Source organism: Vanacampus margaritifer, chromosome 2 (genome assembly GCF_051991255.1).
Source record: "Vanacampus margaritifer isolate UIUO_Vmar chromosome 2, RoL_Vmar_1.0, whole genome shotgun sequence".
Classification (NCBI taxonomy): Eukaryota; Metazoa; Chordata; class Actinopteri; order Syngnathiformes; family Syngnathidae; genus Vanacampus; species Vanacampus margaritifer.
Window position 1 is genome coordinate 43712816 of NC_135433.1, and position 16665 is coordinate 43729480.

Below are 16665 nucleotides of genomic sequence, written 5' to 3' on the forward strand. Positions count from 1 at the left end.
ATTCTGATGCACCTACACAACTCAAACGGCACGATGGTGACACATCACTCGCCATCTGAGGCTGTTTACAGTAACGCCGGTACAGTGCTGCGGATAATTAGAAATAAGCTGAAATATTAATGACGGCTCCTCACAAGCTGCCGTTTTCCCTTCTCATTCATTTTGTCTTTATTGTTTTTGTTTTTTTTGGCGTGTAACATTTTGAAACGGTGACAGTAACCGTAGCACCTGGGGTGACGAAGACGAAAACAAGTTGTCATATAAAGGGGGGGGGGGGGATACATATGCAACTTTCAAAGGTGTGAGGAGCTGTCACACGTGGCAGATCAAGATGTTTCTAGAAAACGGGGTGTTTGAAAGACGCTTAGGGACAAACACAGAGATTTGATTTACGTTTGGGACGCGGGGGCATTTGGGGTGTTGGTTTTTAATTACATTAAAAAAAACAAGTATGAAGAGTGCAGAGAACTTTGACCCTTTGATACACAATCTTAACTTTATTATCATGGCGATTTGTTTCCAATTATAGATTTTTTCCAAGTCTAATTATAGCTTTATTTCATGTTTTAAAAATTAAATAAAATGATATATATAGATATATATATGTATGTGTGTGTGTGATTATGGTTTATTTCACATTCAATGTATGACTTTTGTTTTTTAAAAGAACAAAGTCGTTAGATCTACATTCTCAAACTTTTTTGTAAAAAAACAAACAGATTTTCTCTCTCAATATGTTTGTATTTTTTCCTTGTATTACAACTTTATTTAAAAAAGATGATACTAGTATAACTTTTATATAAATAAATATAATCTTGACATATTATGAATGAATATTTCCATGAAGTCTATTGCCACACTAAACTTTAAACAAAGAGAATTGCACCTTGTGCATTTCAAACACCTAGCGCCATATAGACTAACAAAACTAACCTCATCGGTGTGGCAGTTATAGCCCTTTTAGCACCAGATACTTGAACACAAACGGTGCAGCAAAAAAACTAAACAAAAGTACAATATTTCTGCATCTTACCGAGACAGTTGTGAAAGAAACCCTTCTTTGTGTATATGTTTGGATTATAAATTGCGCACACAAGGAGCACAATGTAGGGTTGGAACGGATTTATGGACATTCCATTTATTTCAATGCGGAAAGATGATTTGAGATTTTGAGATAAAAGTGTTTTCAATTCATGGATTTTTTTTTAACTCAAGGCACTACTGTGCATCATTTTTTTTTATTAACAATGCAACCATTTTCTTGTAAGGTTTTGTCTTTAAACTTGTCAGATTATGATTGTTTTGTTGAAAACAATTTTCATTTACAAGTTTGATATCAAACAAATTTGTCTGAAAATGTGACTTTCTAGTAAGACTAGGACGTTATAACAAAAAATAAAAATACAGACAATTCATGTAAGATTCTGACTCTTAAAATATTGCAAAATTATTCTTATAAAAAAATACTTTCTTTGTGAGAGTCTGACTTCATTCTTGTAAATGTATCACTTGTTGGTCATGCTACATTTACTTCCTTTTTTTTGTTGTTGCAAAAAAAACAAACAAAACCAAAAACAAATCTGGGCTCATGAACAGAGAAAACGTTGCAGCAACTTGAAAATTTGCAATGTTTTTTTGTGGATGATATGCTGGAAGGTAATTTTGTCCTCAATTCAATTTCTGTCTTTGGCTAATAAATCACCGTTAATAAAAACGTGTGAGAAAACGCTAGTTGTTGCATTGTGTATTATTATAATATCATTATTAATGCAAAAATGTGTGATATTTTTCGTGGCTTGTACATACACCCTTCACTTTTTTCTTTTCTGGCCATCCATTCTCTCAATTCCGGTGCTGGGCGGACGCCGCGTGGTTGTTTACGCTGACCCGGTGACCGCCAAGCCAATAAATACGCTTAATTAAAACGCTGGAATTGGTCACAGCGTGGCAATCACTGGCATCACGCAGGGAGAGGAGACTCTCATTTAAGCAGAACGTGATGCAGATGCGTGCTCGTCACTCGCTCCACTCATTAAGGATGTCGGGATTGTCTATGAAGGGATCCTTTTGGAGGGTACGCCAATTAAGGTAGGTGTCCTGCGGGCGTGTAAGAGGGGCGGGATACAGGGAAAAAAAGGCATTAGGCCAACCAAATCCATTTTTTTTTGGTATGAAATAAATAATAAATAAAATTTGGTTGATTGAGTGAATATTTATTTATTACCGTGGCAAAATAATTTAACACGTTTAAATAAAAAACACACTGTGTGCCACTTTGTTCGTCGACGTTGGCTGTAACAAGTTTAGTTCTGACCAACCAATGGAAACGTGCTGATGTCATTGAGGGCCATTTTAGGTTGTAAATGGAGGTCAGTGAAAAATAGTAGTAGTCGTAGTGGTAGAAATGAAAGAATCTAGGCTAACAGTTAGCTTTTCATAAATGAGAACTTTTCTTGTTAAAAATACGAGTAATTTCCTTGTTAAGTTTTGACCTATTAGCGTTCTTCTTGTAAAGAACACAGTCAATTTCGTAGAGTAAATTTTACTCTAAAAAGACTATTTTTGGCCGAGCCATGCCGCTCCTACTGTGTGTTAGTATATCGCTGGTGTCAGGTGGAATCCTCGTACCACCGAGAACAGTTTTGGTCTACTTTTGGACACAACAGCAATATGTTAGCAAACATTAGGCGTGGCATACCTCAAGTGGTAGAGTGACCGTCTCCCATGTTGAAAGTTGTGGGGTCCTTCATCAACCCTTGAGCAAGGTTATTTGAGTTAACAAAAACTAAAATTCATAAAACATTTTTGTTAATGAAATAAAATAAAAACGAAAATGCTTTGTAAAAAAACTAAAAGTAATTGAAACTACATTTTACGTTTACAAAACTAACTATAATTAACTATAATTATAGCAAAAATGTCATTTGTTTTAGTCTTTGGTAATTAATTTAATATACTGTATGAGCCTTTGGGTGATTGTAACCCCTTCAGACCTGCATTTTTTTCTATTTATTTGCTGATTTTGACTCTTTTCCCACATAAGAAGAACTTTTTTGGGGGGTATCTAATGTTATTTATTTCAATATTAACCGTTTGAAAGAGTGTCACACAGAAATGACGTCATCTAGCAGCAGCCAATAGAAAAGCAACTTTTTGGCTCCCATGGCTCAGCTCACCTGTTTTTTCCATTTAACTCAGCAGAAATGAAACGCTAGGTAAGAATTTTTTTTACTTTTTTCATTTTACCATGGTGTTTATTAAATATTGCACACAAGTAATGCACTTAATTAAAAAAAAAGAAAACTAACACGGAAATTTACTAACTAACACGGAAACTTACTAACTAAAACTAAACTAAAACTAAGCATTGTTTAAAGAACAGAAAAACAAAACCACCCTGAAAAAAAAAAATCCAAATGAAATCAAAACTAACTCAAATGAAAATTCCAAAACTATGATAACCTGCCCTTGAGTGATTTATTCATTTATTATATTTGACTCTCTTCCAAGTTAACTTTGTTTAGACTGTATACAGTCTTTTTTTAGAGTAAAATTGACTGTGAACCGATTTCATCCTGCCCAAATAAGACTACAACTGAAGACGGCTTTCGAGTCAGTCCAGCCCCGCAATCAGGACAGTGATGCCCCCAATCGCTTCCTTGTGCTACGCCGCATCGCTGCGGTATCCAAACTTAAGCGCTTCTTCTTAAACCGACTCTCCGCACTCTCGCCGAGATGTCAGATTTAAGCTGCGGCTAATAGCGCGCGTCCATCAGTTAATGAATCTGCCTAATTAATCCGGGCCGAGCGGCATTGCGGAGGAAGTTTGTTATCGGGTCTCGCGTTGCAGTGTGGCTTTCGCAATCGCCCGGGGATGTTTTTTAAGTCTCGTAAGAGGAGGGGGGGGAGATGCTTTAACCAAAAACGAGCGCGAGGTTGCATCGCAGGCTAGATACGTCTCGATGAGGGTCAGCACCTCGTGAAGTATCGAGACTTTGCTCTATATTTTAATGGGGTGAGGGAGAAGGGGTGCAGAGGGTGAAGACAGCGGAAGGGGGGTGGGGGGGGCCTCCGGAGAACTGTGCAAGAACGTCGGCGCATGCATCTGACTTCTTTTGTTTTGTCTGTGAAGGGAAGGAGATTATTCTCCTTTGGAATGTGAATTCCGGGGCCCAGTGGCCCAGGAGTCAGTCAATCTGACCAGTCTGAGGGGGGCCGCCGGGCGGGGGGTTCTCGGAGGGCTGATTAGACGGATGCACTCCCATCATCCATCTCGACAGGCTGGCGAAAATTGGCTAGCCCCCTCACAGGGTAGAGTTCACCAGTGGGGGGGGTTGGGGAGGCGGACGATGAGGAGGAGAAGGAGGAAGAGGCTGCGAGGCGCCGCACGCTGGATACCTGTACCTGTCACAGCCTTTGGTCTGTTCCAGGAACTCGGCAACAAATTAATAAAATATCCTTCCCGTTTGCCGGTACCTGCCGCCGCGGCTCTGCCCGCTCGCCGCCCACCCCCTTGACCTCTGCAACTACGGCGAGAGATGAGGAGCCAAAGTGTCAGGGAGAAAAGTGCAACGCGGAGACGCGGCAAACACCGGGAGCTTCCACTTCTCGGAAGACAATCCGACTTCACACGGATTGACAAAGGAGCAGCGTGTGTCGGGTAGGCGAGGACGGGGAACAAGCTGCACAACTTGGACCACTCGCAACCTGCACCGGTACTTGTATGCCAAAAAGTACGATTGCCACACGCAAAGTCATATAAATACTATTATACTGCATATAGCACGCTTTAAGGCATGAGATTCGAAGTTCTACTTTTTCAAGAGAAAAAAAAAGTCATACTGGTATGATGAGTGATGTTCATTACCACTTTTTCTTACAGATTGATACCAATACTGATACTCAAATCTTCAGTACTCACCGGTACCAAGTGCCGATACCATTAGTAGGCTACTTATGATACATAAACTGTCCCCCCAAAAAACAATGACCTATAAAAAGACCTATATATCCCAACTATAGCAAATTTCTTTAAAATTGCATGACATTAAGGACAATTATATTTTTTCAATTTGCTCATAAAAGTAATTTTGCATTGAGCACACAATAAAATGAATCTCAAAAAATTGATAAATAAAATGAAACAAATAATCCAGTGGCCAGGAAAAAAAACCTCCCAATCAAAATATGTGGTTGTACAACTTTTTGAAAAAAAGAAATACAGCGAATTTCAAATAATTCAATTCAATACAATAGGGCTTCAAGTCATTTAGTAATATCTACCATGTTAAGAATTCCTCAAGCTGTTTAGTGTGTGATGTTTAATTCTATCTTGTTTTGAAATCCATGCTTTTAATTTGGAAGGCTGCTCTGTATTTCCATTTCCTGTTTCACGTTCTCGTTCATCGTTCATCTCATAGCAGTGCAGTAGTCAATGACGATATACAAATACTAAGATATGTCTGAACTTCAGAGCTAATTTAATTGTTGAGTACAACTGAAGACTTATGTGCTCTCTTACCGGCGCCCCCTGTGGCGGCCAATAAATGCAAAAAAACAAAACAATTTCAGCCTTCAGTTCCTGACCGAAAAACGGCCACAAGAGTGGGAGCCGATACCAGTATTGATATCCGTCGCGATTTCCGATACCGCGAAATATGTCATGGTATCCGCCCGATAATGATACCTGGTAAGGTAAGTTGCATTTTATGAGATAATTGCGACAATATTACACCTTTTATTGTAAATTTTGTTTTTCATACTAAATCTAATAGTCTTAATAGTGTCTTTTTTTTTTTTTTTAAATCGTCAATATAACTTATGTCTGCTGATTACTACTATAGCAGAACCTCAGTTTTTGTTACTCCTAGTTTTCTTATGAAATGGTTTTCCACTATTATTTTTGTGGCAGTTTTCATACATGCACTTGTTTTTCATACAAAAACATTCGTAACTGACATTTATTTTTCAGTTTCGATGCATTTTGTAAGTTGTGTTCAAAACATTCAACGGAAGGTTAGTTCTAACAACTGACGACAACAACAAGCCTCCCGTTCTGCTTGGCAAAACTCAGACAAGTTGGGAGCAATGTTGATGTAACATCCTGACAAAAGTCAGACCTTCAAAATAAAAGCACACAGTATAATAATGGCTGAGCAACATGTTCTTTGGTGCTATTAGATTTACTTCTACTTCTACTTTATTCCTGTAAGATTACTTTTTTATTTGTAAAGTTGCTACTTCCTCTCAAATTTTTTCCTTTTTCCATCTTTCTATTTTTTGTCCTGTCTTTTAAGAAAAAAATCTCTAAAAAATAATAAACTCAAACTAGATTGAATTCTTACACATATAAATAGTACAGTGTGTTTCTTGGGGAAACATTTATTTACAAAACATCTGTATTTCTATAAATTTTTCATTTATGCTTAAGAGTGCACTTCATTGTGTTAAGATTACTACTTTGATTCAGACTTAATTTTCCCTAAGAATACATTTTTACTTTCGTAGTTGTTTCTTCCAAAGTGACCCTACTACGCTTTCATAATTTTATTCTCCCGAGATTACAATTTTCTAAATCCAAAAACCCACTTTTCTTTTTGTGAGATTCCTACTTTTTCTTGCCCTCTTCTTGTAAAAATTATGACTTTCATATTCTCCAGTATCATAAATACAATTTTTCTTTCTTTCTGTCCCTTTCTTTAAAAATACATATTTCAAAAAAATATATTTTTTATGAGAAAAAGACAACTTTTTTTCATAGTGGCATCCTGTATTCTCTGCTGCGTTTTAGAACATGGCAGTATTATTCTATAGGTGCCGTTTGTGATGAACTCACTTGGGAGCTTCCTGCAAGCACAGGTTGACTCTAATGATCCTATTTGACCCCCCCCAAGCTCATTCCTGCTTTCACAACAAAGTGCCACAGGTCTGTCATGTTGTGCTCTCATCTACTGACTCAAAGTGTAAAAGTGTGTCATCATACGTGGAACAGCACCTCGGGGACATGGCGGATGTCACAACCACCCTCGTTCTTCCAAGGTGGATCGGTTTTCTTCAGCACAGGCTCTTCCAATTGTGTGCAAATTTATTTTCTGATCACGTCCAGTGAGCGCTATTTGGCGGCGCATTGATCGCATTGTTCCCCTGCTCTTTTCTTTGGATTTTCAAGCCATCGTTGGCGAGTTTTTACAGTATTAGCAAGTCTCAATTGAGAGATATGTACCTTGAGTGCATTTTCACTTTGGGATGCAAAATGGTGAGCAGCATGAGGTCTCGTAGAAGAATGACTTAATAGTCATCCCAAAAGAGCAGAGAGACGATATGCCAGTCAGGATGTCTGTATACAGACATATGTTGTTTTTCTGCTTTTGTGTTGAAGTAGCACTAGTTTGAAGGCTTATAATTATCAGAATATCTCCTGTAAAATCCTGTGAATGACACTCACTTTTTTTTTTGCCCCCACCCAAAAAAAATCCTAATCGAGGGGGTTTATTATACAGGGGACATAATAAGTAATGAAAATTGTTCACATTGTTTAGGGGCTTATCGGTAATTATTATCATTATTTTTTTAAATACAGTATGTGAAGCATATTGAGTTACATGGAAGTGCATGAAGTGTACTAGAAATCAGTAAAAAAAAATACTTTGAAAGAGCTTAATCATAGATATGGGAAAAAAATAGGTAGGGGTGGGCGAGTACCGATACCAGGTATCAGTATCAGGCTGATCAGCTTTCAAGGTATCGATGCTCGCGATGGCAACCGATACCTCTTGTGGCCATTTTACGATCAGGAAGGAGAAATTAGAAGAATAGAAAATGTTATTTTTAATTTTATTTGTAAGAAAATGCTATATTGAAACATTGAGATTGGTTTGTTTGAAAGGGGACAGTGCAGTTTCACAAAACAATAAATAAAACTTGATTTTAAAAAGGCAGAATTAGCCAGAAGGCTTATTTTTCATCTGTAGTCTCCCCTCCCCTCATAGTGTAGGTCTTTCTTTAAAATGATCTGTCATAGTTTTTTGGGGAAATATTATGTAACAAAAGTACAAGTGGTATCAGTAATTGGTATCGGTATTGGTGACTACTCAAGAGTTGAGTACTATGTATCGGTATTGAACATCCCTAGAAAAGAGCTTGGTTTTAACCTTTTTTTTTTGGATATATTAGGAATCACAGGGGAGTGCGTTAATCACAGAATTTTATAGAATGATAATTTCTGGTTGTCCATACATGACGTTTCACATTACATGTTAGCATTAAACTCGCTGACTTTTGCTAGACAAAATGATATCGTTTCTAAGCATGTATCAGTGATATTGTGTTAAATAATCCAGGACTGGCTTTTGTTTAATTCATGTTTGCAGAAGTCAGATGACCATCAGATAATGATCACATTCACCTTCCTCCTGGCAGACCGGCAAATTGGCCGTCTATGCAGACGAGCGCATCCTCGGGCTGCCGGCTAATCCCGCATTCAGGAAGCCGCGTTTGGAGACTCGCACCTCATTTGTTTCTTTTTACCCTCGCTGGCAAATTAAGGGAAAACGCCAGTGATTAGAGCAGAACAAGGTGCTTTATGGAGTAAGATTTTAATGATTCATCTTCAAACGGTAATAAAAAAATGATGCCATGTGCACTATGGAGAATCCCCCAAACACACACGCGCGCACGCACACACACACACCACTAGTGTAATAAAATAATAAGGCCTGTTTCATTTTTTTTTACACTCCCTGAGGTGAAAAGAAATGAAAAAAAGATTGCCAAAAAATGGATTATCTCTCCAACGCTACGAGTTCACAAGTCCAACTAGTAACTTTGTTGAAGGGCAGATATGCCCCCCCCCCCCACCACCCCCGAGGAAAACACTCATATTTAGCATCGAGGCCTCCTCTGCGATTAGAAGGCGAGATGCACCCGTGTTCTGGCTCGCCCCATCCCAGTTTTAGCCTCGGCACCGCGCGTAATTACCGCTTCAAAAACCAGCATTCAGCTAATCCCTTAATTCCTGATATTTTACTGCTCTGCCGGTCTAATAAGCAAATCAAATCATATCTGGGAATCGCAAATGAGTTTTCCAACGGACTCAAGTAATTCCTTCTCCGATCCGCAGCCGATGCGGTGTTAGGGAGGAGGGGGGGGGGGGGGTCATTTAGCGCCACGCGGCTCACCTGCAATTCCGTCTGGAAGAAGAACTTCTGAGGACACTGCGAGCAGTCGTAGATCTTATCTTCCTGGCCGTGAGCGGAGAAGATGTGCTGCTGAAGCTTGTTGGCCTGCACGAACACTGCGGAAGAAGAAAAGCGTTACGATTCCGTGTGTGTTATAAAACCATCCCTCCGCTCGGGCCAGCATAATTGCGTCTGCCTGGATGGGAATAAATGGACTGAAGAGAACACGACTGAATTACAATGTACAATATCGGAATATTCTTATGGGCTTTAATTGAAAAACAACAATTGATGTGTTATCAGTGGTCAAATAGACGGCACAAGTGCTCACAAATTCATTTAGTTTCGTGAATGATGATTCTCTATGTGGGGACAAGGTTACTATTGTTTGATAGAAAAATATGACTTCATGGTTTTCTTTCCAATTCAAGGAAATAGCTTTACTTATTTTTTTACCCCTGAGAAAAATACTTGAACTTTTTCTCATAAGGTTGATACTTTCCCCAAAAGTAAAATTTCGCAAAAAGAACTTTCAGAAAATCAGGAATTGATATTAGACAAGATGTTTCCTATTCTTGTAAAATGGATACTCCCCCCAGGGTATGACATTTTACATCCGTCCATCCATTTTCTTAATTATTTCGCTCTCTAAAAAAATACTATATTCTTCCATTTATATTTTCCCCAAAATCAAACTTTTTTCCTTAGCTTATACTTCATGTCAAACACAACTTTATTCTCAAAACATTGCAATTTTGTTTCCGCTAGGAACACATAAAGAGACAGTATGTAGAATTTTTTTCACAGTTTATTTCACATTTAATTTAAAAACCCACTATTAATTTCAAAAGTACGCAAAAAAAAAAGAGTTCTATTACATCAAATAAAATAACAAATAACAATAAAAAAACAAACAAATAAATTATTTTATATAATTAGTTCTTGTAATCGCTAATTATACAGGGTGACACACAAAAAAGGGAACTTTTTAACAGTCGAATAACACCGATAGCGATGAAAGAAAAATATTTTATTCATAGTAGTTGAAACCTTAAAACATGCCATTTAAGAAACAATGATGGAATTTTCTTTCTTTCTTTTTTTTAAAATTATGTCCTGTAGATGGTGTCCTCCTGTACGAATGCATTCTTGAAATCTGATGTTGCAATGCCTCATTGACCACTGCAACATCTCAACTGGGATAGCTGGGATTCCATCCTTGTTTCTTAAATGCCATGTTTTAAGGTTTCAATTACTATGAATAAAATATTCTTCTTTCATCACTATTGGTTTTGTTGGATTGTTAAAAAGATCAAGTTTTTTATGTGTCATTCTTTATCACATAGGTCGTGAAGGAGAAGAACTTCATGAATGTAGTAAAAGTAGTAATGGGTGGTAGGCTTGCAAAATGTGGTCTCTCCGAGGCACCGTAATTCAAATTTAGGTGGTTGCATTCTATTAATTCACCACTAGATGGCACTAAATTCTACACACGGCCCCTTTAACTGTCGTCACTTAAGGACTTTATTGATTCTTTTCTCAACAACAACAACAATCTTTAATTTTTTTTTAAAATTTTATTCGTATAACAATATTTCTTTTGTCAAAAAAGAAATTGTGATATTATTGTTAAAGGAAGACTACTTCCCTCCCAAAAATACAAATTGCTTGTCAAAAAATGATCCTCATAAGATTACAACTTTCCTCCCTATAAAATGTTGCTTTTCTTTCACTAAAAATACATTTATACTTGAAAAATAAAAAATAAAAATCTTAAAAAATATATATACATTTTTTTCTTGTCATTTTTTCCCCCCTATGTAAGGTTTTCTCCCCCCAAAAAAACTTTACTCAGATAAGAACTACTTGTCAGCTGCATTAAGAATTGTTGCAGGCAACCGGCGTGCGTCCTGTGTAACAAAAACATGCTTTTTCAATTTAGAGTGGGCGCCATCTTAATTGCTTCGGCTTGAATAGAAAAAGTGCCGGGAGAAAGATGCAAATATTTCAAATGGCAAAGACAATGATGTCATGACCAACAAACTACAATATGACATGACAAAATTATTATGGAATATAAGTGAAAAACAACAATGAACATGTTATCAGTGATCAAATTCATGTCACGAGTACTTCAAATGTAATTTATTTCGGGAGTAATGCACTCTTTATCGAGATGATCTTGATGGAGAAATTGAATTTTTCCTGTTGTAAACTGGCTCTTTTCTCATAAAATGGGGACTCATAATTTACATGTTTTTATTGCAAAAACTTGACTATAAAAATGTATGATTTAATTGTAATAATGCTTATTTTTTCATCGGATTTTTTTTTCTTGGAAAAAATCTGACTACGTTCTTGAACAAATATTTTTTTTTATTCCTGTAATATTAACCACTTGTATGCTTGAAAAATCTTTTTTAATAGGACTGTAATCTTGTAAGATTATGATTACTCGTTGGCCTGCACAAAGACTGCCGAATAATAGACAAGTGGGGGACCTTGCTGCAAGCGCGACTGCAACCTAGGCGGCATCATAATTGCATTTGCCTGAAAGGAAATTGAAGAGAATATGTCAAATGGCAAAGAAAATGGCTTAATGACAAACAAACGAGGACTGCATCTGCGGTACAACAACCTTGTTATGTGATATAATTGAAAAAAGAAAACAACGTTAACAATTGAGATGTTATCAGTAATGCTACAATGGTCAAATCCACGGCGCGAACACTCCCGAATGCATATTGTGTGTCGGGAATAATAACTCTCCTTATTTAGCACCACGGTGGGAACAACACGGCGGAAAATAAACAAGCGCAAAAATTGGCATGGCTTCAAGTGCAAAACATGGCCTCCATTAGTCAACATGGCTAATTATATTGACAATATAAATATTCATGGTGTTGCATGCGCTACTTATTCATGCCGCCACCATATAAACACACTGGCACTTTACACATACATATATATTTGTGTTTTAATTAAGCCATAGTCCACACTGGCAGAGCCAAGGGGGGATGGCAGCGGTGTGGGTGTCGAGTGGATGTGTCTTGAATGCGTGGGTGTGTTTTGGCGTCCTCCGAGGAGCACTTCAAACGTGTCGTTTGTTATCCCGGACCCCTGTGCTTTAACGACGGCCGTCGAATCTCAAAGGACTGCGTGCTACGCAAAAAAAAAAAAGTTTGCATGCGGGGGCCTTCATTTGAATTTCTTACAGCTGAAAATAACTTTTCTTCTAATAAATGCACCGAGGAGCCACGTGGAGAAGGAGGAGGGCGCTCGGGCGCAGGGGGCGAGGTGAGGCGGAAGGCGGCAGTGGGGGTCATGACGCTCCTCTCGGCATGGATCTGCGACAGTCACATGCTCCGCTTTGAACTCACCTGTATCAAGAACCACGTTGAACAGAAAAAAGGAATTTACACTATGAGATTAAGGGAAGTGAAGTCAAAAAACTTCTTTTGAATAATATATTCTATGCAGCCCTGCTAGTCTAAACATGTTATTCTGATTAATAATGAGTTTGTAGAATATGAATTAAGCAGCGAAATCCACCCGTTTTTATCCATCTCAGGGGGCGGCCATTTTGCCACTTGCTATCGACTGAAAATGACATCACAGTGTGGCAAAATGGCAGCCCCTTGAGATGAATAAAAATGGGTGCATTTTGCTGCTTAATTTGTATTCCACAAAAATATTAATCAGAATACTGCTTTTAGACTAGTAGTCACTTTTGACTAGACTTTTTTTTTTTATTACTTGTAATTAAAGGATCTTTGTGCAGTTTGTCACTTTTTTACTCACTACTGCCACCTCTGGCCCAAAGCGTAACTGCAGTATCCCAACTGTGGAAATTTAGCAGTTCATGCGTGCAGTGTCGTACGTTAGCTAACACCACAGGCTAATGCTAGCACAACGGCAGATGTCCGCTACTCCGCGGGGACATGCATGATGTCACCCTCAACCCCTTCCCTCCCCAAATAAACTGTGGAGTGTGCAGGGTCCAAACACTGTACTTTATAGGGGAGATAAAAGCTGATAGGTTCACTCAGAGTAAAACAGTCAGGGCTCTTCGTACTCATCTGGGCATTGGTGGTGGATGCAGGATGTAGAAAAAGGTGTAATATTATACTTTTAAACGGCACAATGCACCTTTAAAGCCAAACTGAATTATTTAAAGTGAATAAAGTTGTGAACAGTAAATCCTCCTCTATTGCGGGTTCTGGATTCACAATCTTGCTATTTCTCAGATTTTTTTTTGTACAGTTCAAACTTCTTTGTTGTTCTAAATCTCAATTAATCTGGGTGTAATTCTATTCTTGACCACTAGATGGTGGCACACATCTTACTCTGAGAGGGCCTAAATTTGAAAGATGAAGAAGAATGAAAACAAAGTTGTCAGTATAGCTTAATTTTTGTTGAAAATTTGTAAATCACATCTGCTGTAATCTGCTTTTTACGCCTACACAAAGCGGCAGGTGAAGGTTGGTTTTATAAAGTACATCTTTGGGCATGATTCTTGACATTTATTGTGAGATGATAAATTTGTTTATCTGGAAAATGGGATTGTTTACAATACTGTAAACACAGAAGAATCGATACACTGTAGAGGGAGTCCTCGAGTTACGTCATATGTAACTACGTCGTTTTGACTTTACGGCGCCCGTGCCTCGTCCGTAGCAGCTTCTTTTTCGTTAATTTCCCACAGTAATCAAATTTTAATGTATTTAAATTTGTGTTGTTATTGTTACCTCCAGCAACGGATGTCCATCAGCCGGTCGGCTCGCCATCAGGTGCGTCACATTTCCGTGTTTAAATTTGAATTAGCTCCGCTCTGAATGTCCGTGCGGAAACACAAAATATTTGTTCCATCTCTTCCGGGTCGCTCAAATATGTTTTTACAAATTACTGTACAAAGTATTTTGATGTAAATATCGACTTTAACAGTTTCACTTAGGTCGAAATTCGGGTTACATCGGCAGCATAGGAAGGAACGGAACTCCGCCGTAACTTGAGGACTCCCTGCACTACACAATATTTTTTTTTCCATTGCTCTTGCTCTCTTTAAAATTAGATGTGTTTAAATATGTTTGTATTATGTGTGTGTTGACGGAAACATGCCTATGGAGTATTTCATCAGGGTTTTTCAGAGTCAAAGTCAGAAAGTTGTAAATATCTATTTTTTATAGTAAATCTGTAATCTTGCGCGAATAAAGTTGAGTCGTTTACTTTTTTGGGAAAATAAAGTTGCATGTTTTCAGAAAAAAAAAGTTTGATATTTTCCAAATATTGTCGAGTAGTTATCCCCGTGCAATGAGGGAACATTTGTAATTTAATAGGTGGCTGGTGCAAGAAGGTCCAGGAAATATCTTTTGTCCATGTGATAACAGCGACTCGGGATTATTTCATCATTGGTGGTGTGTTGTTGTGTGCATTTACTATACAGCAGCAGGTCAGAGCAACTGCAGGAAGCCCTCATTATGTGTTTGGCTAGCGAAGGAAGAAGTCGATACAGCAAAAATAAAAATGGATCCGAGACGAGGGGGGGGCCTTCAAACGCTGAACACAATGGTGATGACCAAAGTCGGACGTTCTTTATGTCTACATGCACAGCTCAGCCGGCAAAACTGGACTGGAAACCAATGGGTACATATATGTTTGTCACATGATGTGGTATGCTTTGGATCATGCAGAGATCTTACAAGTCATGTAAAACTAACATGTTAAGTAAGTATAACACGTCACAATTCTGCCTCCATTGTGTTTAGCGCATGATGTGGTATACTTTGGATCACTTTTCCTTCTTAGCCATTGACTAATACAAACTTTGCTTTCCTTCTTATCAATAATATAAAATAACTTATTAGCCTCCACCATGAAGACAGGAGTATGCTTTGGATCCTTGGCAATAATATACAGTACAAGCGCATCCAAACAGGAGAGCCACTGTGTCTCTCTGCGTGCTGAGAGAAAGTGAGAGAAAGACAACTTAGTGGAGTCAGCGAGCCGTCGAGGGTGTCGGGGCTGCGGGGGCCCAAGGTCTCCTCGCTGTGGGGGATGTTAAGCCCTCTGATTGGCTCTCAGGGGCCACCCATGTCCTATCCTACAGGCCCCAGCTCATCTTTATTTTGGCAGGGTGGTGCTCTCTGCAGGCTGCACTGCACCAATACTAAGTTGTTTGTGCAGGGAGGGAAAGAAAGTTAACAACCCCACACTTTTTCTCCCTGCTTCTCATTTATTTATTCTTCTAAGCTACGTGTTTTTGTTCACACTTAATCACAAATGCGGAGGCCGTTCTGCAGCCAGACAAGTCAAAAGATGATTTCTACCATTTTTCTTTTCAACAGGAAAGCAACCATGCACATGGAAGTTCAGATATGGATACCAGAGCCTTACTGTGAGGTCATGTGATTATGATGACGATAATAAAATGTCATGACATTTAACAGTCCCATCATTGTGGTAAATACTGCAGTCACTTGATGACGGTATTGTACTGTTTTTTTTTTTGGTTCTGGAGAAGGGAAACTTTTCTATAATTACTTCAAATTCAAGCACAGGTGTCAGGTGCCCGGGGGTTAGATCTGGCCTGCCACATCATTTTATGTGGGCCGACAAGGCAAATCATGTGTCAACTTGATCCCTTGCATAAAATCTGTCCCCAAATTTTATATTGTTATGTAATAATTAACTCATTCACTCCCAGCCATTTCCATTAAAGCAACCCCCTTCCCTCCCGGCTGTTTTACTGGATTTTGACTGATTTTGCAGGGCCCACAGAATATTGTTTTATTGCTATACATGAACATGGAACCCACCAAAAGAAAGATTAGTCTCTTCTTCCATCAGGGGAAAAAAAGTATATTTCTATCTGTTTCTGTATTGCGGCAATTAGCATTAGAATAGAGCTAGGTTTCATCATTATTCACAAATATGTTTAGAACTGTAGGTAAATGAGCTTTTTTCAACATGGCCCTGGTTGATCTCTTTTGCTCTCTTTTTTGTAATAACTACCATTTCTTCAACTGTACTCTGCAGTTAAGAGGCTGCAACAAAGCCTTTTGTATGCTCTAGCATAAAAACAAACATAAAAAATGTATAAATAAATTTTTGGGACACTTAAAACATTAAAAATATTATATTTCTACGTTTTTGGGAGTTAATGAGTTAACGTTGAGACTTTTTGTTACTCTTTTTACAGTACCGATAACTTGAATAGCTGAACAAACTACTATCCTTGTCTCCTGATTTCTATCAATCTGGTGTATACAGTATGTATAATAATAAGATGAGAGGATTAAACATTTGGTTTCACAATGATAATGGCCCTAACTACAAAATGGCCTGCCACAAAAATGAGTTTGACGCCGCTGATCAAAGGTGTAAAAAAATTACAGATTTGCGCAAGCTATTCTGCCCGTTGCTTTATTAGCAAGCTACTTCCTGATATGATTTTCTATTTGAGCATAAATATATTTTTGGAATGATATTA

At 38.2% G+C, this 16665-nt stretch overlaps 1 protein-coding gene across 4 annotated transcripts in view; it reads right to left on the minus strand.

Moving 5' to 3' along the window:
- LOC144044259 (zinc finger protein 521-like) overlaps nucleotides 1-16665 on the minus strand; it is a 164762-nt gene that overhangs the window by 17201 nt on the left and 130896 nt on the right. For all 4 annotated transcript variants that reach the window (XM_077558561.1, XM_077558559.1, XM_077558558.1 and 1 more), the window contains one exon: nucleotides 9177-9292. In XM_077558561.1, coding sequence (XP_077414687.1) covers nucleotides 9177-9292 — 116 coding nt within the window. The remainder of the gene's footprint in view (nucleotides 1-9176; nucleotides 9293-16665) is intronic.